The sequence below is a fragment of the Podarcis gaigeae genome (genome assembly GCF_964106915.1).
Source record: "Podarcis gaigeae genome assembly, chromosome: 2".
In the NCBI taxonomy this organism is placed as follows: domain Eukaryota; kingdom Metazoa; phylum Chordata; class Lepidosauria; order Squamata; family Lacertidae; genus Podarcis; species Podarcis gaigeae.
Window position 1 is genome coordinate 5,794,173 of NC_139679.1, and position 25,051 is coordinate 5,819,223.

At 50.0% G+C, this 25,051-nt stretch overlaps 1 protein-coding gene across 7 annotated transcripts in view; it reads left to right on the forward strand.

Annotated features, from left to right (window-relative positions):
- Positions 1-2,690: 2,690 nt before the first annotated feature.
- The window catches only part of ADCY6 (adenylate cyclase 6), a 52,630-nt gene continuing 30,269 nt past the window's right edge, over positions 2,691-25,051 (forward strand). The window contains exons 1-11 of one of the 7 annotated variants that reach the window (XM_083729361.1): positions 2,950-3,248; positions 5,851-6,122; positions 7,802-7,914; positions 8,506-9,328; positions 15,047-15,196; positions 15,529-15,650; positions 15,945-16,056; positions 16,739-16,866; positions 19,777-19,935; positions 21,527-21,668; positions 22,413-22,541. In XM_083729361.1, the coding sequence (XP_083585487.1) occupies positions 8,507-9,328; positions 15,047-15,196; positions 15,529-15,650; positions 15,945-16,056; positions 16,739-16,866; positions 19,777-19,935; positions 21,527-21,668; positions 22,413-22,541 (1,764 nt within the window). In that variant the 5' untranslated portion in view covers positions 2,950-3,248; positions 5,851-6,122; positions 7,802-7,914; position 8,506. Of the gene's footprint in view, positions 3,249-3,519; positions 3,559-3,580; positions 4,154-4,599; positions 4,779-5,850; positions 6,222-7,801; positions 7,915-8,505; positions 9,329-15,046; positions 15,197-15,528; positions 15,651-15,944; positions 16,057-16,738; positions 16,867-19,776; positions 19,936-21,526; positions 21,669-22,412; positions 22,542-25,051 lie in introns of those variants that run through there. The other 6 variants (XM_083729359.1, XM_083729356.1, XM_083729358.1 and 3 more) reach the window with 6 other exon arrangements.

Consider the following 25,051-nt stretch of genomic DNA (forward strand, 5'->3'; position numbering starts at 1 on the left):
TAGACAAACATGTTGCTGTCCTCCACTCTGGCAAGCAACAGATATCCAGATTCAAGGATGTTTTCCAGCAGGCCATGGCAGCCTAAGGAGCTCCGAGGGCCAGCTAGAGAGGTTGCATTTGGCCCTCAGGTCTGATTTTCTTCTCTCCTTCTCAGTGCGTGTATCTTTGCCACCCAGCCCAAGACCAGTGGGGCATAATGCTCAAAAAGCATTTGATGCCACATGCAATCATCTAATGTCAGGATTTGAAAAATCATTTGCAGCAGGCTTGGATTATTCCAGGATCAGGATCAGGCTGACCCTATTTGGCCTTTGCAGAGCACTCTTCCCGCCATGGTGATTGCTCCCAAAAACTTGCACAGAATTAGAGTGGAAAGCATCTCTTACTTAACACCCCCCACCTGCTAGTCCTGAGCTTTAAGGGCTCCTTCATCCCCAACCTGTGTAGCTTTGGGGATCTTCCAGATTCCCTGAACAATCACAAACACAAATAATCACAAGCAGGGCTTTGGGGCAGTTGTTCTTTAAAGCTGAGGAAATTCCATTATCTTCCCCACTTTCCACTGGAAAGGAAAACTCAGGCACCAAGAGACCAATCCAAGTGAGAGGGCAATCAGAAATTTACAGTTCAATTGGTTACATCTACTCAGATGTAAGCCCCACTGAGTTCTTTGGGGTCTACTCCCTAGTAAATGGATATAGCGTAGCAGCCTTACATTACTTCCAGGTGAAAGTTTATTGTGGAATTGTTGCTGTTCACACATGCAAGGTTTTTGCACCGTCCATATGACTGTTCTTACCACCAAAATGGCGACACAAAGTCTCTCTTTCTCTTTTTTTACATTTAATCCATATCTCCTGTAGAAAAGCTGTTCAGTACAAATAACCCATTATATACCTGCAGTGACTACTGGAGCAGAAGCTTGCCAGCAGATGGGGGGCAGGGGGCTGTTTGTCACATGCGTGGTAAATGTTTTAGTAGGTTGTCCCCATTGCCACACTCCTGCTTCTATCTGCTCCTCACCTGAGTACAACTTGGCAATTTTGTTTCCCATGACCCAATTTTATTTTATTTTACATTTTCAAGTTCAGTTTCCCCACCTACTTCCACCGATGACCACATGCTGAAGGCACGTCAAAATTTTCAACAGCCCAGTTTGGAGGAGCTGTTTTCCCAAGATCTCAGTGCATGTGAGGGAGTCCCTTGAGGATTGCAATCACAACACATACATCAGGTCTTTAAAAATAATAATACAAGGTCTTGCACAAGACCTATGCATCAGAATTTCTGTATAGCTAAACACAAGCTTTTCACAACTCTTAAATGAACATAAAAAATAAATAAATGGAACCAGATCTCTCTGCACAGCACAAGCCTTCATTTTGCCCATAGTGAAGCATGATAACGAAAGGTAAAGTTTGCTCTTGTCCTCAACCTGTGATTTTTTTTAAGCTGTCTGCGGCCCAGAACAGGATAAGGTGGCATTGGGGTGGGGGTGGGCAGTTGAGAGGAGAAACAAAAAAATATAGCATTCCATCAAGATGGGAAACAGCTGAATAGCTATGAAAAATCTATAACTAAAAATGGAGTGTGTTGATGGTTGCATGCCAATCACGTACACACAAAATTCAGATCTGAATTACCTGTTCGTGACAAACAAAGCAAAACAAAAACCTGTCTGGAAGCACGTAGTGTTTAACGTTTTCAAAATTCAAATAAAGACTGTTTTTGAACAATTAAGCACAAAAGATGCATCATGAGATTATACTGGGACATGTGTTACTCAGGGATAACCCCACTTTTAGAATAGGGAGGTGATGTCGTTGAAGTGGGACAATGATAATGTTTGCAGAACCTGTGTAAGAAGATGCTCATGAATCTTAAGGGTTTCATAAAACCCTGCTTGAAAACACTCTCATTGGAGCAGGAGTTAGAAAGCTTGACTCCAAATAACTGCCACCAGCCAGGTGAAAAGGGAACTTGCAAAGAAAACACCATGTCAAATTCACAATCTGGTGAATTTTCTTCCATACTCTGTTATTAGAAAAGGAGTTCAAATGCATCCATATATTTAGAGTAGCCATGTTAGAGCTCCACCAGGAAGAATGGAGATGGCGAAGAAGACAATGGCTGTGTACATAAGACAAGTTTAGAGTGCATGACTTCAAACAAAGAATCATGGGAACTGTAGTTTTGCTAAGGGTGCTCTGAACTGTAGCTCTGCGAGGGTTAGGCTACAGTTCCCAGGAGACATAGCGGAAACAATGTGCTTTAAATGCATGATGTGTACGCAGTCAAAGAAAGGAAAAGAGGCACCAAAGATATGTTAATGTGACGAGTTTCTGCCACATTTTCTGGCTCTTGTTTCTCTGTGTGTCCAGTTACAGTCTGGGAAGGGTTAAGGCCATCACATGACACCCAGTCCTAATCCCCCTGCCATCAACTATGATGCAATGGAACATTCAGGAGAAAGGCTTCGAAATCAATTAATGCCTTTCACACCCCCTTCCCCTCTTCCTTGCCTGGGGAGAAGCCGAGCAAGCAGGCCCAGGGGAAGCCCAGACCTTCTTGCGCAGGGGATAATCACTCCCCAAGCAGCGCTTTAGTAAGTCACTCGGTTAAGGAGATTTGGTGGCATTATTCCATAGCCAAGCCAATCTGCAAAGCAGGGAGAGAGTGGAGGCCTTGTACACACCCAGCGGCACAGGGGCAGGTGCCCTGGAAGAACCGCTCCACTCTGCCCTTAACAAAATGCCATCCTTGCCACTGCGGGCACTTCCCTGGCCCCGTGGGACTCACGGTTAATTAACAATTAAGCTTACCTCTTCGGAGGATTGTGCCACGGGGAGGCCTGCCTTCCCCTTTCTCCCTCGCTGGCACAAACTAAGGGAGTGGCACGAACAGAAGGATTTAGGGCTTGTCCTCTGCCTGGCACTGTCCCCCTGCCAAGGGCAAGCTGCTCACTAACCATTTCCCTTCCTCTGCTTGTATGCTGCTAGCAAGCTTGCGGGGGGGGGGGGGGGAGAGACTCAAACCAGCCCTGAGAGATTGCCTGGGATCGGGATCTGGAGCGGAGCAGAGCGGCCTCCAAGTTGGGCAAACAGGCTGGCGAGCCACTTGTTGAAGGATGGAGTGTACCTGATGACTGACGCCGTGGGGCATCCAAACGGGTGGACGCTTATACGGCTGGCAGAGGCATGCCTACTCAGAAGTAAATGCCGTTGTTTTCAGTGGGGTTGGCTCCCAGGTAAGTCCGCACAGACTTTCAGCCTGATATTTCTGTTGTGCGTTGGGGATAAGCAAAAAAACAGAGGGGAGAGGGATTGTCCTGGTTTAAGAGATGGCAACAACAGGTGGTTCCTGAGCAAAACCCAAACGGCATTAAGAGATTCCCCCTCTAGGCGACAACAGTTTGGGATCCACGAGTGTCCTGGGATTGGGAGATTTTTTTATGCTGGGGTGGGGGGAATGTGCGTACGAAGAGGCGAGAGCCTCAGAGACCCTTGTAGCCAAGAGTTGTGCTTTAGGACACCGGGGACTGTCGCCACCCACGGGCGGTAGGTGTTGCGTGTATCTCCCGGCGGGCACGCGTGTGAGCCGAGCGAATCCATCTAGCGCAGAGTGGGGAGAGGCGGGTTGCACCACTGGGCCCAGCTGCCGCTCTCTGCCCCCCCCCCCCTTGCTCTGCCTGCTTGCAGCAGGTGCCCATGCTTTGGGCAGCCTCCGCCGCCTCTCGTTGCCAAGCGCCCTCGCTGCCTGGAATCACAGCTCCTCTCTCCCTCGGCATCTCTGCTTCCCCCGCGCCAACTGCCCCCGCATCCCCGCGCAACAGGCGAAGGGAAGGCGACAAAAGGGACCTTGTGCCTTTAAGGCCTCCTGCTTGGCGATCCCGGTCAGGAGCGCACGGAGCGGGGCGAGCCTTGTGGATCCGGGCTAGAGGGCGTTTACTCTGGACAACGCGGGGAGGAGGGGACGGGCCCAGAGCGGGCGGGCGGGCAGGCAGGAATGGAGAGGGGGGCGCATGGTGTAAACAGATAGCGAGGGGCTGCAGAAGGATCTGTTTGCCAGAGATCGCTGCTTGCTACACCCCCGCCGCCCCACCCGCCGGAGAGGAGGGCCCTGCCGTGCCCAGAGGCGGCCCAGCACCCGGAGGTGAGTGGTAGTGGCGGAGGTGGTGAACGGGAGCAAGCCGGAGAGCGCACGGAAGATCTCTCCGAGGGGGAAATACGCTTTGCGCCCCGGAGGACGCATGGAGCCGGGCGGCGGCGGGGCGCTGGGAAGCTGGCTCTGGGAACCGCCGCGTCCAGAAAGGCCGGGCCTGCCGGGGGTGCGGCGGGGAGAAGCTAGCTGGGGAGGTGGTCCCGAGAGGGATGGCAGCGCAACGAGCAGAAAGGGGTGGCAGCAGTTAGGCCGTCCCCACGGCGACTTGGCGCACGGGAGGAGAGGGGACGCGTTTGGGTCCAAGCGCGCCGGCTGGGGGCGCTCTCTAGGCCCAGAGATCCGCGGCGACTGCGGGGAATGCAAGAGGGCGCGCGGGGGGGGGGGAAGGGGCGTGGGGACAGGTGCGCACAGCAGCGGGCCGATGCGGGGCCCTTGGGGGGCGCACTTGCCCAGAGCCGGGAAAGTTCCATGGCTGCCCCCCGACTGGAAGACTGGCTATTGAATTAGGTGGGGAGGCAATAGGGTGCCTGCAGAGCGCAGGAGAAAAGGCTAATGATAATGCAACTCCCAGAGTTGAAAGATTTCACCTTCCTTGTGTTCGTAAGGGCTGAACGCGGTAGGACTTTCTCCCCATTTCTGCTTCCCCCAGGATTGGTTTTCTGGGATGCCTCTGCAGGGATTGGTTGGCTCCCGAATGTGGGCTGGCCTGGGCAGCTTAGCTTCTCAGCCTGGTCAGGTTACATACCTGGAGGAGGAGCAGGTGGGCTTCCCCTAAAGCCTCTGTATTGTGAGCTGTGGACTTATTTATTCTTTGGCCGTGTCTCCCCTTTAAAGCAGGCAGAGGGAAGGGGGTCTCTGGGCAGGGAGTCTCTGTGGGGCTCTGGGCTCTTTTCCCATTGAACTTTGGAACCACCTCTCCCAAGCCCCTTAGTAGGACCTGGGGAAGGGAAAAGAAGTTGACCTATAACCTGGTGCAAGGCAGAGGGTGCTGTGCTATAGGGAACAGGCTCTTGAGTGAGGGGTGTTGGGCTGCAGGGAGTAGGGTAAAAGTGACTATGCGAGGGGGCATGTGTTCTTCCTAGGATGCAAAGCTGAACCAAGGAGGAAGATGCTGTTGCTGTTGTATCACTTTGTTATGCTTCGTTATTGCATCACTTACGAATGTGGGGCGGGGGTTTGCGGGGAGGGGGGAAATCAATGCTGGGGGAGCTGAGCTGTAATAAACCTTGCTATTAAGCCAAAGCCCTTCCCCCTCCCTGCATGCTTGAGTTTTATTTCAGCCCGGCTTCTCCCTAGATGGGTTATGTCCTGCACCCCTTGACCTCCTCCGCTTGCCACAAAGCTGTCCTCATGTGCTGTTGGCTGTTGCTTCCCACAGCCCAGGAGGCTGCGTCAGAGTGCTGCTGGTGTGTGTGAAGCCATTCCTGGTGTGTGTGTGTGTTGTGTGGGGATTGGAGGGGAGGGGAAGAGGGGTCCAGCTTCTGAAGCCTGCCTGTGTGTTCCTACAGTAAAGGGCAATGATGTCATGACGTTGACGCCATCTCCCTGGATGGATGCAGATAAGAACAGTGTGGGAGGGCACTGGAATCGCTCTCCGAAGGGGTTGGAGCTAAAACAAGCCCTGGTTTGGCTGGCACTCAAGACAAATAGAGTTTGAAAGGGGAAAACTATTCCACTTTGGTTTTCAGTGAATGGGCGAGCTAAGCCAGAGGAAGGACCCAGCTGCCAGAAACTAGCACCGCTGCCCCTCCTGCCCCAAACTTTCCCTGGCCTCTGAAATCTCTCCTGTTGCACACCCTGGGCAAAACTCCACACCGTTTGGAGAAGAGGAAGGGCACATTGCTGAGAGAGCAGCAGAATGGCGAGCTGGAATTAGTGGACAAGTAAACTGAGTTTGGACTGAGCTGTGCCCATATAGTTCCTTTCACCTTGTGTTCTGGATCTTTGATGCGTGGATCAGGTGAGCCAGCAAGTGTCGGAGACCAGTGGGGTCTGATCTGAACTTCTGGAGTTTTCTGGACTGCATAAGGAAGGCTGCATATTGTAGGCTGTGTTCACTGTACGTTTTAAACTTTTGTATCCATACGCTCATGTGCGTGTGTGTATTCGCTGTGCAGAGATGCCATTTTGATGGGCAGTGTGGGAAAAGGACTTGTGTTTTGCAAGGGCTTTGGTGGAGATTGGCGTGTTGCTGCGCGTGTGAACACTCTCTCTGTCCTCTCCCTTTGCCTCTAGTGACAGCCAAGGAGTGTGGTGTTGCCTTGAGATGTCTCTGAATAATTCAGTCCCATCATCTGCATAACTCCACCTTTGCTTCTGTTTCTTGGGCACTCTTAAGAGTGTGATGAAATGTTAGGAACCAGGTTTTGCTGCCAGGCTGCCACTCGCTAAAGACTCTTCCCACTTCAGGGGAGAGAGAGGGGGGCAGGGCACAGTCGCCTTGCCACCAACATGCCACAGGCCTTCTCAACCTGCCAGTTAAGAGTGGCCTAGCTCCACCCGACCCCCTCCAACAGCATTCTGTAAGGCCTTGATCAATGCCAACAATCCCCTCTGTCCCCTTATTGTTGCAATGGGCAGGATGTGTATAGAGAGGGGACCTGTGTATAGCACCCCCTCCCCATGGGATCTATGTTGGTGAGAGCAATGCACAGGGAGATTTTGTTTCAGGCAGCCACTAATTCTCCAGGTGCAGCACTTTCACTTTCTCTCTGGAGGAATTACTGACAGCTGTCCTCTATCCTGTGGAAAGTAGGGAAAGTGTGCAAGTACTGTACACTGTTGGGGTGGGGCTAATCCCATTCCCTGCTCCCTTCCTTGATTTGGGGGATTAAGAATCAAGCAGGTTTTCCCTTCTGCAACAAACCCCTCCTCATCCGCATAACACCATCCTTTTGGGGTTTCCCCCCCCTTAGTCCTTCTCCAGTGGGTTGGAATGTTAGGAGCCAGCCTTTTTAAAGAAGGAAAGAGAGATTAGCATATTGATCACTGTTCTTTTGTTGGAGCTGACCTTGGTAGGACAACTGTTGCTGCCTGTCCTCCACTTTGCTGCACCGGGGATGCTAAATTGAAGCAAGCCACACACACACACACACACACACCAGACTCTGTTAGCTGCTTTTTGTGCAGGTCGGGCAGGGGGAACATGCACATATTTCTGATTCCCAGTATCAGCAGCAGATGGTTCAGTGACCAAAGTACCTGCAAGTCTCCCTCTGTCAGCACCACGCAACCTGAGGTTACAAAGCGACTTGTTTGAGCTGTCCTTTTGACTCAAAGCAGTTAATGTATTTACTTGTGTTTGTGGGCTGTTAGTTAGAGCATCACGCTCATACTGTCATCCTTGTTGGAAGGGGAATAAAGGGATAGATATCCTCTTTGCGTCACTCAGCATAAAGTATGCACGGGGGGGGGGGGGTGTCATACCCTGGTGGGAATCTAGTTGCATCTCAGGGGAAGTGTCTGTTATAAAACTTGAAGTCAAAAGAGAATGTGTGAAGGTAACCACAGATTGGCAAGTAGAGAAATATCCAGTCTCAAGTTCCAGAGAGCAGGAGAACGGGATGCAATGGGGGCTTCAGCCTTGGAAGAGCATCGAGGATGAACAACAAGCTTGACTGCTTTATTTTCTTTGAACAGGTTGCCGCTCAATGTTGAAGAGGAAATAAGAGACGCCCCTCACTGCTGCTGCTTTGCCTTCCCTACGGGGATCCATGTCGCCTCCTCGTGTCCAGTTCCCAGCGGCCTTCCAGGTATTGAATCACCCCATGGCAAAGAGGGCAGCCTCTGATGCATTGGCACTGACCCCTAATAAATCTGAACCCTCCCTCTGCAGGCTCTCTAGATGCTCTTTTCAAGAATGTGGATGCTCTGCCTCCCCTGTCCCACCTCTACGTTAGGCACCTCTGGTTTGTGTATCTTGCCACACAAGCCTTGCCTCGTCCCCTGGCACTGATCCAGCTGCCCTGCTTGAAGAGCATCCTGTTTAGTGGCCACCATCCTTGTTACCTAAACTGGAGACGTCCCAGTGCCCTGTGTGCTTTGCCTCTGTGGCCCAGCCTCCCGTAGAGAGGGGAATAGCTTTGCCCAGGAACTGGTGGAGCCCTCCTTGCCAGTGGTCTGCTAATGATCAGGATTTCATTCTTCCCTTGTTCTTGCTTTGTGTCCAGCAAGGAAAGAAAGCACCTCCTTCTAGGTTGTACGGACCCATGGCAGGAACTGCTCCCTTACTGGGCTGTGTGGGGAACGATGTGGGGTTGGTCCTCTCGGAGAGGCAAGCCCAGCTGACTTTCTCCCTTGCTCTGCCTGTTCTTATTTCTAATGCCCTTTCCCCTTCCCCACAGTATGTCCTGGTTTAGCGGCATCCTGGTGCCCAAAGTGGACGAGCGGAAGACTGCTTGGGGGGAGCGCAATGGGCCCAAGCGCCACCGCCCAGCGCTCTGTGGCCCTCGCTACATGAGTTGCCTGCAGGATCCGGAGCTGGAGCGCGGAGGCAGCGGGGGACTGGGCCTGAACTGTTCGTGGCAGGAGGACCACTATGGCAAGAAGGCGCCGCCGCCACCCCCGCCTGGCACTGGGGACCTGGGACTCAAAGCCGTGGACCTGGGCTTCGAGGACGGGGGCGGAGAGGCCAAGGGACTCTCGGCCAGCGACTGTGGCCGGCGCCTGCTGCAAGTGTTCCGCTCCAAGCGCTTCCGTTCGGCCAAGCTGGAGCGGCTCTACCAGCGCTACTTCTTCCAGATGAACCAGAGTTCGTTGACGGTGCTCATGGGAGTCTTGGTGCTGGCTTGTGGCATCATGCTGCTGTTCCACTGCGTGCCTGGCACTCCCCGCGTGCTTTATGCTGCTGCCCTGGCCGTGGCGGCCGCCCTGTTCCTCTCGCTCATGGTCCTCTGCAACCGGACTGGCTTCCACCAGGACTGCATGTGGGCCGTGAGCTACTTGGTCATTGGGGCGTTGTGCGGGGTGCAGGCCCTGGGCACTCTCCTGGTCTCGCCACGCAGTGCCTCCGAGGGCGTCTGGTGGAGTGTCTTCTTCATCTACATCATCTACACCCTCTTGCCCGTCCGCATGCGGGTGGCGGTCCTGGCTGGAGCCTTGCTCTCTGTGCTGCACCTGGTAATCTCCTGGCACCAGAACAGGGCGGACTCCTTCCTTTGGAAGCAGGTAAGGGGGAAGGAGTGAGGGCGGAGGAGGCCTGGGATTAATGAGTCCCTTGAGGACAAAGAAACACCTAGGAAGCTGAGGAAAGGCACACTTGAAACCGTACACTAATTGGGCAAAGGCCTTGGGTGTGAAGCAAAAAGGCTGCCAAGTCGGGGACTTGTATGGTAATTGCTTCAGGCTTTTGTTGGGGAGCAGTCAAGTGGCCTGCAACCTACTTCTCCTGTTGAGCTGCATGGGAACATGAATCTGTGGCGCATTCCTAAGCTGGTAGGAGCAGCTTTGGGTAGTATAGGAGGAGCCTGCCTGTAGCTCCTCCCCATGCTGTGGGATTGGCCCAGTTTCTGGAAGTGGGTGATTGGGATATTTCATTTCCTGAGTTCCCCAAATAACACGGTTAGCTTGGCTGTTGGCGCTAAAGCCTTGTGTGTGAAAACTTCGTTTTGCTTCTGCCCCGTATCTGTTTGGTTCTTGCCCGCTTTTCATTGCTTGGTGGTGACAGAGGAACGCCTGGGAATCTTGTTTGGCCAGAACTAGCACTGAACATCTTTTCCCAGCACAGAATCTGATGGCACGTCCACAGGATCCTCTACTTAACACAGGAACGTTCTTTGTGGTGGGATGGTTGGATATTTTGGGGCAGTTTTAAGCTGCCCACTTGGACTCCTCAGTCTCCTGCCTCTTGTTGCTGCATGACTAGTAGCCCCTTTTTCCATCATGAGTTTATCTAACCTCCTTTTAAAGCTATCCAAGTTGGGGGCCACAGCCGTGACAGCCATTTCCATAGCTTAAATATCGCTGGGTGAAGAAGGTTTCTGCCTTGTCTGTCCTGAATCTCCCAGCAACCATCGGATGACCTTGTGGCTCAAGGACAATGAGAGAGAAACCGCTGCCCTCTTTCTCCCCACCTGCATAATTTTATATACCTGTCTGGTGGTCTCTCCTTGCCCTTCCCTGGCCTTACGTGCCTTTTTTTTAATCCCCTAAGCTAACAAGTCTGGTGTGCTGTTCCTTTTTCTCATACAAGAGTTGCTTCAGCTCTTGATAATTTTGGTTGCCCCTTTTCTCTGAATGAATTAGGAAATCAGGCATTTGAAAGTGAATTAGAACAATTTGTATGATAAAGAGTTCTCTGTTGTCCAGCAGTTGCGTATTATAAATCAGTGCCATGAAAGACAAAGTCTTACCTATTTTGTACCTTAGAGAGTGATGTGCTAATTATGGTCTGCACTCCACAGAGAACCATATCTACACATTATGCCTAAGCATCTCTACCTGCTGTCATCACTGTATCATTAGTGCTACAGAGTCAGTGCTGTGTAGCATCCAGATTTATGGTGACCTTTTTATCAGCCTTCCCCAACTTGGTACCTTCCAGATGTTGTAGACTACCACCACCCCTTGCTATTGTTCATGCTGGCTGGGGCTTGTGGGAGCTGTAGTTTTAAAACATCTGGTGGACATTAGACTGGATAAAGCTGTTTTTATATGCTTACATTGCAAGCTTTGAATTTACTTCCCTGATGCTCTGTTTGCTGCAGAGATGAAGGCAAAGGTGTAATTTAAATGTCCACATTTATTCAGCTGGTAAATGCAGAAGTTCAGCTAACCATAATTTTAATAGTCAGTTCCATCACCTCTTTTTGTGCTTCTATTTCTTTGGCCCTAGAAAGGAGCAGCATAATTTACCCATTTCTTTTGTATTTTTATCCTTTTGAAATCCGTCAAATTCAATGTGTCTAAAACTTACATAATTGCATTGCAATTAGGTTTTTGAACTACTACGTAACATACCTCTTAAACACGGGTCATTAAAATTGTGGCGTTGAACACTACAGTGGCAATGAGGCATAATTCTAAAATGTGTAATGTTTGTGTGTGGAGAGGAGAAAATGGGAGGAAAGGAAAGAGGCCACAAGAGGGTGGCCTACATTGAATAATGATCTGGCAGCTTGCAGACTCCCTCAGTGATTTATATCTGTGCCCCTTTATTGACATGGTTTTAGAAAAGGGTCTTTACTTCACTGGTTGTTTCTCCCCCACTGCTCCCCAGATCTCTCCTGTTCTTGCACTGTCTGTTAGCTCTGGTTAGCCCAACTTTCAGCATTTCTCTTCTGGGAATAACTAGAAGGATCTGCGTCTGCAAAGTTATCAGAGTGATGAGCGCTGCCATTGGCGACGGAGAGGCAAATGTGGTGGTCAGTTTGCAGCTGCTTCTGCTGTTAGTGTAACCTCATGGCCTGTTTGGGTTTCATCCACGGCTCCATTTGGTTCCCCTTCCTCCTCGGTTCAGCCTTCCAGTGCTCCTTTCCAAAAAAGGATTAAGGATACAGCTGCTCACATCAGCCTTTTCTGTTCAGAAGGAAAGAAATAGCTACTTTCAAGGTTTGGGTTGCTGTGGATTTCTGGGTTTTTTTAGAACACACACACACACACACACACACACACACACACACACACAAATAGCTCCCCTATGATGCTTGGAATTATTGCTGTATCTTCAACTCATAAACTAAATTAGAGTTAACCCTCAACTATCCAGTGCTGGCAGCAGCAATTGGGGAGTTAGCTTGGAGTGTGGAGGTGTCTATAAGTGGCCCAGTCACTGTCTGCCATAAGTTAGTGACATCCTAGTGGGCATTCATTTTTGCTACCTTTCAAAACTCTGGTCAGGATTTATTTATTATTATTTATTACATGTCCATACCACCCTTCATACAAAGATCAGAAACCAAAGTTTACAATATAAAAACACAAAAATACAATGCTCCCCCCCCCCCCAGTTTAAAAGCCCATAGATTGTTTATTAGCCAAAAGCCTGGGAGGAATGCTTTGCCGGTGCCTAAAGATTAATAATAATACATTTCCTATATCCCTCACATCTGACTGGGTTGCCCCAGCCACTTTGGGTGACTTCCATCAAAAATACAGGGGGGGGGGGAACCAACAACAACGCAGCCAAGGTGCCAGGCAAGTCTCCCTGGGGATAGCATTTTACAGGCGAGGAGCCACAGCAGAAAAGCCCTGTTCTCGTGTTGCTGCCCTCCAGACCTCTCATGGAGGAGGCACAGATGATGATCGCAGGGTCTGGGTCACTTCACATGGGGAGAGGCGGTCCTTGAGGATTGGTTGACCTTGGTGAGATGAGATCAGAGCCATCAGACCATAGTGGCATTGTGGGAAAGAGCCCGCTGTTGACGTTTTGTGCTCCAAGACTCATCATGCTGCCAGCATCCCTAGAACCTACCATCAGTGCCCTGCAGTAATAAGCACACCTTTACCTGTGAGCATTCCAGCATTTATAGAGTGGAGGTTTCACCTGCCTCCTCTCACAGCTGACCCCCAAGCAGATGGGTTAAGATCCTGTTTCCAGTTATCATGGCACTATTAGGTGACCAAGGAAGAAGCCTTAGCTTGTGCATTATTTACATATATATTATTTAGACTCCCCCCATGCTATCTCAATGGCTTAGGGCAGATTACAGATTGGTGTCGCCTATTGACTGCATTAGAGTAAGAACGAATTCACCCAAGCTGCCCAGGAAGCTTACAAGGATACTGAGTACCTGTCACTGTGACAAACATTGCATGGAGAGAGAGCATGAGCTACTAAGAAAGTCTAGAGTGACCAAGGGACAGCAGGTGCAGCTACGTGTGTGTGTGTGTGTGTGTGTGTGTGTGTGCATGCGCGTGTGTGCAAAAGTGCCACTGATTAACAAGGCAGCAGATTTTAAAGTTGTATTTCATATTGTATATTAATGCAGCTTCTTACCAAAAAATGCAGGGGAGAAGTGCAATAGATGGTAGGAGTGGTCACAGGCTTTGCAGAGGTTCCAGGTTTAATCTTTGACATCTCCATTTTTCATGGAAAAATGCTGCCACTCTGAGTAGGCATTATTGGGCTCAATTGATAAATAGTCTTTCCTGTTGTTATTATAAGGCAGCTTTCTGTGTTTCTTATGTTTGTAAAAGAAGAGTCGTTGTCTCTCCCGTCCACATAACCATGTGCGCACACTCAAGGAAATGCCTCTTCTAAAATAGCACTTGCTTTGTTATCTAGCAAAAAAATGCATCTTGCTTCAGGAACATTGTTTCCCCCTTAATGCCACTGTTTGCAAACGTGCATGCAGACATAATTGATCACACAAACTTAATTAATAGGTTAATCAAATAAGAGTTTCAGCTGATGAATCAGTTGAAATGTCTTTAATTGAGGTTGTTGCCCTGAGAATAGACGTCGGCCATAGACCAAGTCTGACAATTTCTTTTTCATACCTACTTGGTATAGTAACAATTGCACAAAGATTTCAAGCTAAGGTCTTTCCCAGCCCTGTCACCTAATCTTAGGCCTTCCCCATTCCAAGACCAACTAGAGATCTGTTGACTGGAGGAGCCGGGGATGGCCTGTGGAGCTAATCATCATCATCATCATCATCATCATCCACTCATCTGACTGGGTTGATCCAGCCACTCTGGGAAGTTTCTAGCAAAACATAAAATACATGATAAAACACACTCCCAACCAGGTCCTGTCCAGGCCTGCTTGGCTTCAACATGGCGGCTGCATCATGGGCCCATGGACCATGCCCTCAACTTTTCTGAATAAATCTGTGCCTCTGTCAGCTTGTTTGCCCATTCCCTCCCAATCCCTTTCTCTATCATGTCAGCTGGACTGTAAGCTGGTGGGGAGAGGCTAGGGTGTTTTCTTAATATTTGTGCAGTACCTAGAAAACATTAATTAATTAAATTAAAGAGCTGAAGTGAGATTTCAGCTGGCAACTTCCTGGCCTGCAGCTCACCCTTTTATCCACGGCACCATCCCAGTTCTCTGCAGCACCTTAGCTCAGCGGCAGGTGAGTCCTGGAGGCAGGCCAGGCCCAAGATGTGTCATTGCCTGAGGCAAAAGACAAGACCGTGCCTCCCTGTTGCACATAACAGAAACCAAGCAGGCTGTTAGATTAATCTTCCTTCAATTATGGCAACAGAAGAGCAGGCTCAGCTTAGGCAGGCCAGGCTATGCGGCTCCCACAGCGCTCCTGCAACAGAGTGGAAAGGCCAAGGGGCTGTTGCTGCTGCCTATTACCTCCCCCAGCAGCAGCCACCTGTCAGGTGTGAGGCAGGTGAACACCTGGCTCTGCCAAAAGGGGATTAGCAGGTATTGCTGGTCAGCTGATCAACAGTGCCTGCAAAGCGCTGGACAAGATGGTGCTCTAAAATGGGCTTCTAGGAACAGACAGTCAGCCAATGGCCTAATATCCAAAAGCTCCTTTCAAAGTGCTGCACAAGCACTGCCTGTGAGGGGTGTAAGAGTTTGGCCCAGTGGTCAGATTCGGTTCCCTAGCCCTGCCTTAAACCTCAGGGAGCTGTGTTTTGCTTGTTTTTCTTCCCACCCTCTGTCTCCCGAAGGCACAATATTGGGACCCCTTTTGTATCCTGGCAGCAATGGAGGATGAGACTCCATTATGGGCCAAGAGGGTCTCCTGGGCTGGCACCAAGCTCCCAATTCATTCTTTAGGGAAGGGAGCAGAGGTTAACGGCACCTCAGGTGGAGGGAAGGTGGTCCACCTCACAAACGTCAGGAACTGGAGTTGACGATGAATGGGCTTTTTAGTAGGTCTAGGTTTCCTGCTGAAAGCTTGCTGGGAAAGAAAACTGCTTGAAGCAGTAACTTCTTTTCCTGCCCCAGTATGCGTTTCACTTGGGCCCCTCTCTTGCTTGCAGCTTGGAGCCAACATTTTGATATTCCTGTGTACCAACGTCATTGGCATCTGCACCCACTACCCGGCTGAGGTGTCGCAGCGCCAGGCCTTCCAAGAGACCCGGGGCTACATTCAGGCACGGCTACACCTGCAACGTGAAAACCGCCAGCAGGTGAGGAGTCATTGTGGGGGGGCCAGGGTTGGGCTGCAGCCTTGGTGGGCAGGGCTGCCAGTTAAAGGGCCAGCTTGGCCATTCAGTTCCTGATCTTGTGTGGCTGGCATTAGGCCGCTTGGGGACGACAGGATGCCAGAATTTTGAGAGTCTGGCAATGTTTGGGGGATTGTGAACTGGGACAGAAGGAATGTTAAGGTTGGAAGAGAAGGGTGAAGGGAGGATTATCTGTGACAAGGCTGAAACTGGTGCCTTTAATTTCGGTGTGTTGTGTCAACATTCTTGCTCTGAGGGAAGTATTTATGTGGCTTTCTCTCTGGGGTGGTGGGCAGGAGCGGCTCTTGCTATCAGTGCTGCCCCAGCATGTTGCCATGGAGATGAAGGAGGACATCAACACCAAGAAGGAGGACATGATGTTCCACAAGATCTACATCCAGAAACATGACAATGTCAGGTACCAAGCTATTGGGATATGGGGTGTGTGTTTGCATGTGTGCACCCATACCTGGGAGTGACCGAGGCCTAGGAGTGGCAAGGACGTCAGTGAAGCAAAGGCCGCTCTACTGTAAACATGGAAAACTTAAACTGCAGGGCACTTGCTTTTCGACAAGACGTGAGCGGGTGGGTCGCTGAGTGCTCGAGGAGAGAAAATGTTGGCTGGGTTCTGGGTGGGTTTATTAAGCCAGATAAGACAGAGACCCCCTTGCAAGTTCTTATGCTCTTTTCCTGTCTCTTCTCACCCCAACAGCATTCTGTTTGCTGACATTGAGGGTTTCACTAGCCTGGCGTCCCAGTGCACAGCGCAGGAACTGGTCATGACACTGAACGAGCTTTTTGCCCGTTTTGACAAGCTGGCTGCGGTAAGTGCGTCTAGCAGGATCGGCCAGTGGAAGAGCTGACCTGTGGGGGAATGATGATCTGCCTGTGCTCATTGGAGGAATAGGGCCCAGCCGGGGTTCTGGCAAATGTCTGCATGTTTTAAGCATGCGCACCTCCCTTGAGCTTTGTGCTTATTACAGGTGTGCCTGCAACAAACCCAGTTGCCGTGTTAAGAAATCCCCATAAATGTTCAGCTCTGGTACCACCTCCTTCCCTATGTTTGTGGACAAAGCAAGACCCTTTAAGGCACATCCCACAGCACTCTGTTTATTCTTATAAGGTTACTTCCCCTATAGAAGTACAGATTTTGGCTGCTGGAGGGTCTTTTTGTGGAGCAGGGGCAGAGGTATTGAACTGAGGTGAGATAATAACATACAACAATACAAACAACCAAATAAAAGACTTCCTTTATCCTGTATCTGGCCTCCTTATTTACTTCTTATAAGATTTTTCTAATTATAATTTAAATATCCACAGTGTTATGCTCACTGTATATTATGTTCACGTTTAATGAGGGTGGATTTGTGTATTGGGGGTTTGTGTTTTGTTGTAAATAAAATTCCAATGAAAATTCAAATTCAAAATGAACTGAGGTGAGATGGAAGGGGCACGTTGGAGTTTGGGGTGGTGGTATTTCTGACTTCCTCCTCCTCCCTTTGGCAGGAGAATCATTGCCTCCGCATCAAGATCCTGGGGGACTGCTACTACTGTGTCTCTGGACTTCCAGAACCACGGGCGGACCATGCCCATTGCTGCGTGGAGATGGGCGTTGACATGATCGAGGCCATTTCGTGAGTGTGAGAGGGGGAAGCAGTTTGGTTTGCGAGGGCTGCATGCGTTCCTTGGGATAGTCAGTGCCTCGCCATATGCATGTAACATGTTCCTTGTGACAGTTTCCAGAAAGGTAACCTTTTTAGCCTGTCACAGCGATCTTTGGGGCACTTTTTAAAGACTAATACATTTTCTACGGCATAAGCTTTAATCGGCTAGGATACCATAAAATTGTGTGTGTGTTTGCTGTTTTGTATTGCACAATGGGCTAGTTTGGATGTATGGTAAACCGTGGTTTATCGTTATGAGAACAAGCACTAGCTAGCCTAGGGTGTTTGTGCTCTCCCCACCTCTAGCGTAGACTGGATGAGGGGACTTGAATATTCAGATTAATGACAATTTATCAGTATATCCATTTCATAAACTCTGGTTAATCTGAACAGTGTTTTGTTTGAAGGATGCCCACTTCATAACCCATGGTTTAAAAAAGGTAAAGGGACCCCTGACCATTAGGTCCAGTCGTGACCAACTCTGGGGTTGTGGCGCTCATCTCGCTTTATTGGCTGAGGGAGCCGGCATACATCTTCTGGGTCATGTGGCCAGCATGACTAAGCCGCTTCTGGCGAACCAGAGCAGCGCATGGAAACGCCGTTTACCTTCCCGCCGGAGTGGTACCTATTTATCTACTTGCCCTTTGATGTGCTTTCGAACTGCTAGGTTGGCAGGAGCTGGGACCCAGCCACGGGAGCTCACCCCGTCGCGGGGATTCGAACCGCCGCCCTAGGCTCTGTGGTTTAACCCACAGCTTATTTCAGATAAACTCTGGTTACAATGAATTGTCAAGTTTGGATGGAATGTCAAGCTTGTTAATAACTTTTGGGTGGAATGTCAAGCTTGTTAATAACAAGCTTGCCAAATCTTCCAGTCACCCCCTCATGGCCACTCTGGAGGAGGAAGGAGATTGTGTGACCCTCACAGGTGCAGCCTGTTCCCATCGCGATAAACCGTGTTTTATCAGGCTATCTTACAATGTGTGAGATACACCAGCCATGACTGTGGCAGTTTGTGCATGTGCTTGACGCACAACATACAGGTGGCAACATCCTTCTTTATCTCAGGTCACAGTACAGAAAGCCAAATTCGTTACTTCTCCATTTATACAGATCACTGAATGGTTTAAAAAACTTAGTATCTCTTTCACACTTGCAGCATTCAGTTGGAACCGGGCTTGATAATAGCTTATGAGAGATAGCATCACCAGGGCTGTGAAGCAGAAATATCTAATCTCAGTTCCTTGAAATGCAAAATTGTGGAACTGAATAAATCATACATGTTGGGGAAGCTTCTGTTATTCTCCCATAATGTTCTTAGTGTTGCTTTGGCTGGCAGGAGGGAGGGAGGTGCCTTGCGCTGCCTTAGCTTCCTGGCCAGTCCTCAGCACCCCTCCTCCTCGTCCTCAGAAACTTCATACTTCACCAGGCATTGCCTATGTAATGCCAGGATTATCTTTACAGCCATATGGTCTAGAAACTTCCTTTTTGCAACACCCCCACCCCCCATAAAAGCCAAAGTCCTCACAGGGTGTCAGATCTTTGTGCCAAGCCCTGTGCGCTTGTGCAGTGTCACTGAAGGAAATGGGAAAGGAGAACCCCCTGGGGTTATCGATGGACGGCTGTGAAACTGGAGCCCCTTCCAGAGAATCGAAATGCTTTATCTATAGGCCTGTTTTTTGTAAGGCAGAAGCATCTGTGAGGTGAAGAGGTGCGTGATAAAAGCCAGCAATGCCACCAGCTTTGTACTTGCATCTGAAGTCACGGGTGGCTGTATTCTGTGCCCCACTGTACCACCCAAAAGCGGCAGCTGGTGTCAAAGCAGCAAGATGCTTTTTGGTCCCTCAACCCTCTGGAGCAGGAAGTCTGTGGCACAAGCGGAATGGCATCATTGAATACAACCCAGTGGTTTATAATGGTGTCCCACTTCTGTGAAGGCTCACTCAAGTCCTAAGTAGTTGCTATATGTATGCGTAGAGACATTATCCCCCCCCCAAAAAAAAACTAATCTGAACTAAAACACAGAAAATAAAAAGAAGCATACAAAGTCTTCTTTCACAGGTAAATCTTAACTTGACCAACACAAAACCACTGATAAAAGGGTCTAAAGATGTGCTTTGGGTATGGATATGGTGACAAATTAATCTACAGGTGTTTGAGGCTCCATATTCCGTATTTTCCGTACGTTTCCGAGCACAATTCAAAGTGCCTTTAAAGCCCTAAACGGCCTCGGTCCAGTATACCTGAAGGAGCGTCTCCACCCCCATCGTTCAGCCTGGACACTGAGGTCCAGCTCCGAGGGCCTTCTGGCGGTTCACTCATTAGGAGAAGCAAAGCTACAGGGAACCAGGCAGAGGGCCTTCTTGGTAGTGGCATCCGCCCTGTGGATCGCCCTCCCACCAGATGTCAAAGAGATAAACAACTACCTGACATTTAGAAGACATCTGAAGGCAGCCCTGCTTAGGGAAGTTTTTAATGTGTGACATTTTAATGTATTTTTAATCTTTGTTGGAAGCCGCCCAGAGTGGCTGGGGAAACCCAGCCAGACGGGTGGGGTACAAATAAATAATAATAATAATATTGTATGGCCGAAGCTTGTCTATTGATCCTAGATTATTTTGTTCTCGTACCTCCATCCCCACCCTGCCAACTTGCTTGCAGGAAGTTTCATTGCCCATTTTAACATCAGTCGTCACCCTTAAGGGCAGTGACCTGTTTTCTTGTACCCTGCATGAATATGACACTTTGTTGATGGTATTATAGTCAGTCTTCCCCTGTACGCAAGACACAGACTGCGTTTCTTGCTTCATGCGAGTGAATTCATGGGTGTATGAAGAGGGGGAGGGGTGCTTTGACGCTTCTTTTCCTCCTGCTTTTCAGGCTGGTGCGTGAGGTGACGGGGGTGAATGTGAACATGCGTGTCGGGATCCACAGTGGGCGTGTACATTGCGGAGTGCTGGGGCTACGCAAGTGGCAGTTTGATGTCTGGTCCAATGATGTCACCCTGGCCAACCACATGGAGGCTGGTGGCAAAGCTGGGTAAGTCCAGTCCCCATAGGCCTGAATAAAGGCTGGGGAAGTAATGACCAGTGGTCAGGCATGATAGCAGTAGGGAGTCCTGGAACTTGTGGCTGGAGAGCCACAAAGTCTCTGTCTTTGGAGCAAAAGGAGGGGAAAGTTGGGTTGGTGGAATTACTAAGAGGTGGCTCCATAAAGAGGAATGAGTTGATAGCTGGAACTGTAGGGTTGTGTCTGTTGCCTGAGACAGATCATGTGGAGGCGAACAGCTTGTACATGTATTTGTGGGCAGGCAGGAGGAGAATTTGTCAGCTCCCCCTTGGCGGATGTCACAAGCACTGTCCAATAGGCACCACCTTCCCTGTCCCAAAGGCCCTGCCCTATCCTTGATGCTTGGAAGTGGGGGTTGCTGTTATCCAAAAAATGGGGCAAGGGTTTATTTTTAAACAGCAGCCATTGTCCCGCTGCCACAAAGATGCATTTTTGCTGGGGCAACGTTGTCTGACCACCTCAGCCACCTCCACATGGCTCTGCCCACCTCTGTGCCAGGAGAGGCCCCATAGTTTTGCATAAACAAGCAGCTTGGTTTGGCCAGGACTTCAGCTTGCTGGCAGCAAGAGCAAAACCAGGCTCTCTAGTTTTGGTGGTCATGGTCTTGACCCAAAGGTGGGGAACTGGATCTAAGCTTGCAGGCCAAGCTTGACAGGTGGCTACGGTGGACCACCCTGACAAGCACCTGATAGCAAGTGGCCCAATTCAGCCCTCATGGTTTGGAGTCAATCCTTGCAGGCAAAGTCACTGCCATCGGCTTATCCCTGGCACTCTTGCAAAGCCCTGTCTCCACTGCTTGGCCTTGCAGGCCACAAGTGAGGGCATGTGGGCTGGGGTTTCTCCACTACTGCATGGGCCAGGTGTGGTGAAGGTGACCAAAGACTGGGAAGACTTCCATCTCTTCCCTTGAAACTTCTCCAATGGCTTTTCCCAGTTGCCGCCTGCAGCCTCTTCACACTTCTAGTCCCTTCATTCAACACTCTTGACCCCAACTATCTCCCTTCCCATCTCCCCTTCTTGCACTTCTTAACCCGTGTAAAGCCATCTGTCATTGCCTCTGTGGCTTTCAGCCATGCTGTTCCCTGTTCCTGCCTTAGTTTCTGAAGACACACCTTTGAGGCTTTCCCCTGATATTCAGCTTAGTCCACTTTTGTATTCCCTGGAGTCCTATTGCTACCTCCTCCAATTTTACTACCCACCTACTTGCCCTTTCTGTTCAATTGCCCATCGAACCTCCCATGAGAGGTGGGAGATTCTCCTTCATTGGAGGTTTTAAAGCAGAGGTTGGATGGCCATCTATCATGTATGATCTAGTTGAGATTCCTGCATTGCAAGGGGTTGGACTAGATGACCCTTGGGGTCCCTTCCAACTCAGCAGTTCTATGATTCCATGATTCTAGCCTCTTGCTCTCCAGCTTTGTGGGCAGAGACCAAACCACTTACATGTTGAACGGTGTCTTCTTCTTCCTCTTGTGCATATTAATGGCAGTTGTAGGTGTGGCTCAGAGGGAGTGGGAGGGGGGGGGACTCCACCAGATGAGTGACAAAAGTTTTGTGCTAGGCGGATCCACATTACGCGAGCTACGCTGCAGTACCTGAATGAGGACTACGAAGTGGAGCCAGGGCACGGGGGCGAGCGCAATGCCTACCTTAAGGAGCACAACATCGACACCTTCTTCATCGTGGGCTGCAGCCAGAAACGAGTGAGTCCTGGAGGGGCTGGGGACTGGGGAAGAATATCACAGTCATTTGCTCTTGTGCAGGGCTCACGAAAGGCTTTCCCACCGTGGCTCTTGGGCAGGTGCCCCCGTTTTCTTTGTCTTTTTAAAGAGAAGTCTCTAGCCCTCCTAGAAAAAGGTTATGGAGCAAAATGTGAATATACCTTCTGAGGTATATTTTTCCTGGTACTGATATAGGTTCCCTGTTGCTTTTAGACTGCAAATGTTTGTGTGTGTAAGTAGAACCAATACTGTGTGATCCCTCAGAATCACAGCAGGACATACCTCCCTTCCATTAGTAAGTCTGAGGTGGCTGGGGGTGGTAGTCTCTAAATTTGTGTTATGCCACATTCCCCATGGCAGCCATTGTGTGTTATGCAGTACCACCCCAGTGGTGGCAATTTTGTGACTGGCACTCCCAGCACACTCTCAAAATGTGTCCCATGGCCCAAAAAAGTTGCCTTCCCCCCTTCTCTAGGGTGTGGAGGGTTAGAAGACCTACCTGCCAGCCAGCAGGGTGCTGCTTATGCCCTGTAGGTGTGGTTCACGGGGAAGGTGAGCATTCTGCTATCCAAAGCTGGAGCAGTGGAAGCTGCAACTCTGGCCGGCCAAGATGAGCAGCCTTATTCCAGGGGAGGGTATTGGAAAGGGCCTCCCCCCTCTCCCCATGGCCCCCTCCCCCCCAACTTCTTTGTTTGCACCTCCATGGCCTGTTTTTCTCTCCGACAGAAAGAGGAGAAGGCCATCTTAGCCAAGCTGCAGAGGGCTCAGGCCAACTCTACCGAAGGACTGGTGCCTCGCTGGGTACCTGAGCGCTCCTTCCCCCGGACGAAGGACTCCAAGGCCTTCCGACAGATGGTGAGTGCCAGCGAGGGACAGAGAGAGGGCTTGCTTTGGGCGCACATCCAGCCAAGAGGGTGGGCGCAAAAAGGCAACCAGGCTTGTGATCACGTTACACACCTGCTTGCAGGTCCTGGGTGGGTAATAGTCTGTTGTGTACATTTTACACTATTTATTATCCTTAATAAAATCCTAAATATTGAAGGGATGTGGGTGGCGCTGTGGGTTAAACCACAGAGCCTAGGACTTGCTGATCAGAAGGTCGGCGGTTCGAATCCCCGCGACGGGGTGAGCTCCCGTTGCTCGGTCCCTGCTCCTGCCAACCTAGCAGTTTGAAAGCACATCAAAGTGCAAGTAGATAAATAGGTACCGCTCCAGCGGGAAGGTAAATGGCATTTCCGTGTGCTGCTCTGGTTCGCCAGAAGCGGCTTAGTCATGCTGGCCACATGACCTGGAAGCTGTACGCCGGCTCCCTCGGCCAATAAAGCGAGATGAGCGCCACAACCCCAAAGTCAGCCACGACTGGACCTAATGGTCAGGGGTCCCTTTACCTTTATTATCCTTAGAGAAAGAGGCGGAAGCCCCCACAAGGGCCTGCTCTCATGAATGTTTGAGCACAAGGGGTTGTAGCCAGCTTAAGAGTAGACCTGTTACTCTTCATGGACCTAAGTTAAACCATGTCTTGATTTCAATGGGTCTGCTGTGAGCCAGGCTAGCATTGGCTACAACTCATAGTGACCATGGCAAAAGCCTTGCCTGTGTGGGCTTTTCTGACTGTGTGGCACGCTGGTCACATGGCAGCATGTGCAGGATCTGGTCTCTTCGCTTATTATTGGCGCAGATGAAGCTGATGTCTCTTATTGAGTCCAGTATTAATCTACTTTGCCCAGATTGATAGGCAAAAGGACTTTGGGTGGGGGTCTTTCCAAGGGCCGCTTATGTGAGCTCCTTTTACCGGAGCGGCTGGGGAATGAGCATGGCGAAATCTACGCATCCAGAGCCTGTCTCCGCTGCCATTTGGGCTGCTTCACACAGGCTCTTGAATGCCAACCCAAATGGGAAAAGCCTCAAAACATCCTCAGAGTGCTTGAGAAGGGAGTCACCAATAACTTCCCTCTTTGGTGGCCTGGGTGGCGCAGTGAAGAAATCCGTCTTGCTTGAGTCTGCAACTGGCGGTGGAGCAAAGGAGAAAGTATGTGGAATTAAGGGAGAGGATTTCTCTGAGGCTTCTGTGCATTAAGGCTGTTTATAGGTCAGAGCAGCACCTTGACTTGTGCCAAGGAGACAATAGTCAGCCTTGTGCCAAAGGAGTTGGCCCAGAATGAGGAGGGATGGGGATAGGGTGGGAGTAGCTGTTTAAGGCCATAGGCCATAACCATAAAGTTGCTTCCAGTGCAGTTGGATTACCAGCCATAAAACCGAACGTGTCACATGCCAGAGTTACAGTTTTACCCCACTTGCAGCAAATTGCATCCATGAGAACCAGGCTGTTTCTGATCCTAGCAGCTGAGAAAGCAAATAATGTCCCCACCCTTTATGTGATGTACAGATAATATATTTGATGCACAACAAGCAGGCTGTTTTTCTCTTTTCCTTGTGGCATGAGCCAGTTGGAGGCTTTGGGCTGAATCTGCTCACGTAATTTTTCTAAGATCAAGAGGATGGCATATATATATATATATATATATGTGTGTGTGTGTGTGGAAGGTCCTTCTCTACCTCCCTCCCAGCTCAACGTGAACCTACCCACATTACAAGAACTTCCTTGGAGACACTGTTCTTCATGAACCCTTTTGCCATTTGAAGTAAATTGAGGGCAGAATTACTTGGGGTACGACCTCCTTGGTGGTGGAATCTAAACTCTGGAAGTCCCTCCCAAGGGATATTCACACTTTCCCTGATCTCTGTTACTTTTTGCTGCTGTTATTGATTTAGGCTGTGCCATCCCAGGCTGCCCTCAAAGTTGGAAGAGAATCTCCCACCTTCTGCTAGCTTTTGGTCATTGTTTATTGCTGCTAACTTGATTGATTGATTAGTTCTTGATTATTATTATTTTTAAAAAAATTAAGCCCCCTCTTGAATTATATTTATTTGGGTTGTTGTTGTTAACCACTGTGTTAAGTGGTGATATGATAAAGGTAAAGGTAAAGGTACCCCTGCCCGTACGGGCCAGTCTTGACAGACTCTGGGGTTGTGCGCCCATCTCACTCAAGAGGCCAGGGGCCAGCGCTGTCCGGAGACACTTCCGGGTCACGTGGCCAGCGTGACATCGCTGCTCTGGCGAGCCAGAGCCGCACACGGAAACGCCGTTTACCTTCCCGCTGGTAAGCGGTCCCTATTTATCTACTTGCACCCGGAGGTGCTTTCGAACTGCTAGGTTGGCAGGCGCTGGGACCGAGCAGCGGGAGCGCACCCCGCCGCAGGGATTCGAACCGCCGACCTTTCGATCGGCAAGTCCTAGGCGCTGAGGCTTTAACCCACAGCGCCACCTGCGTCCCATGGTGATATGATAGCCATGTTCAAATATA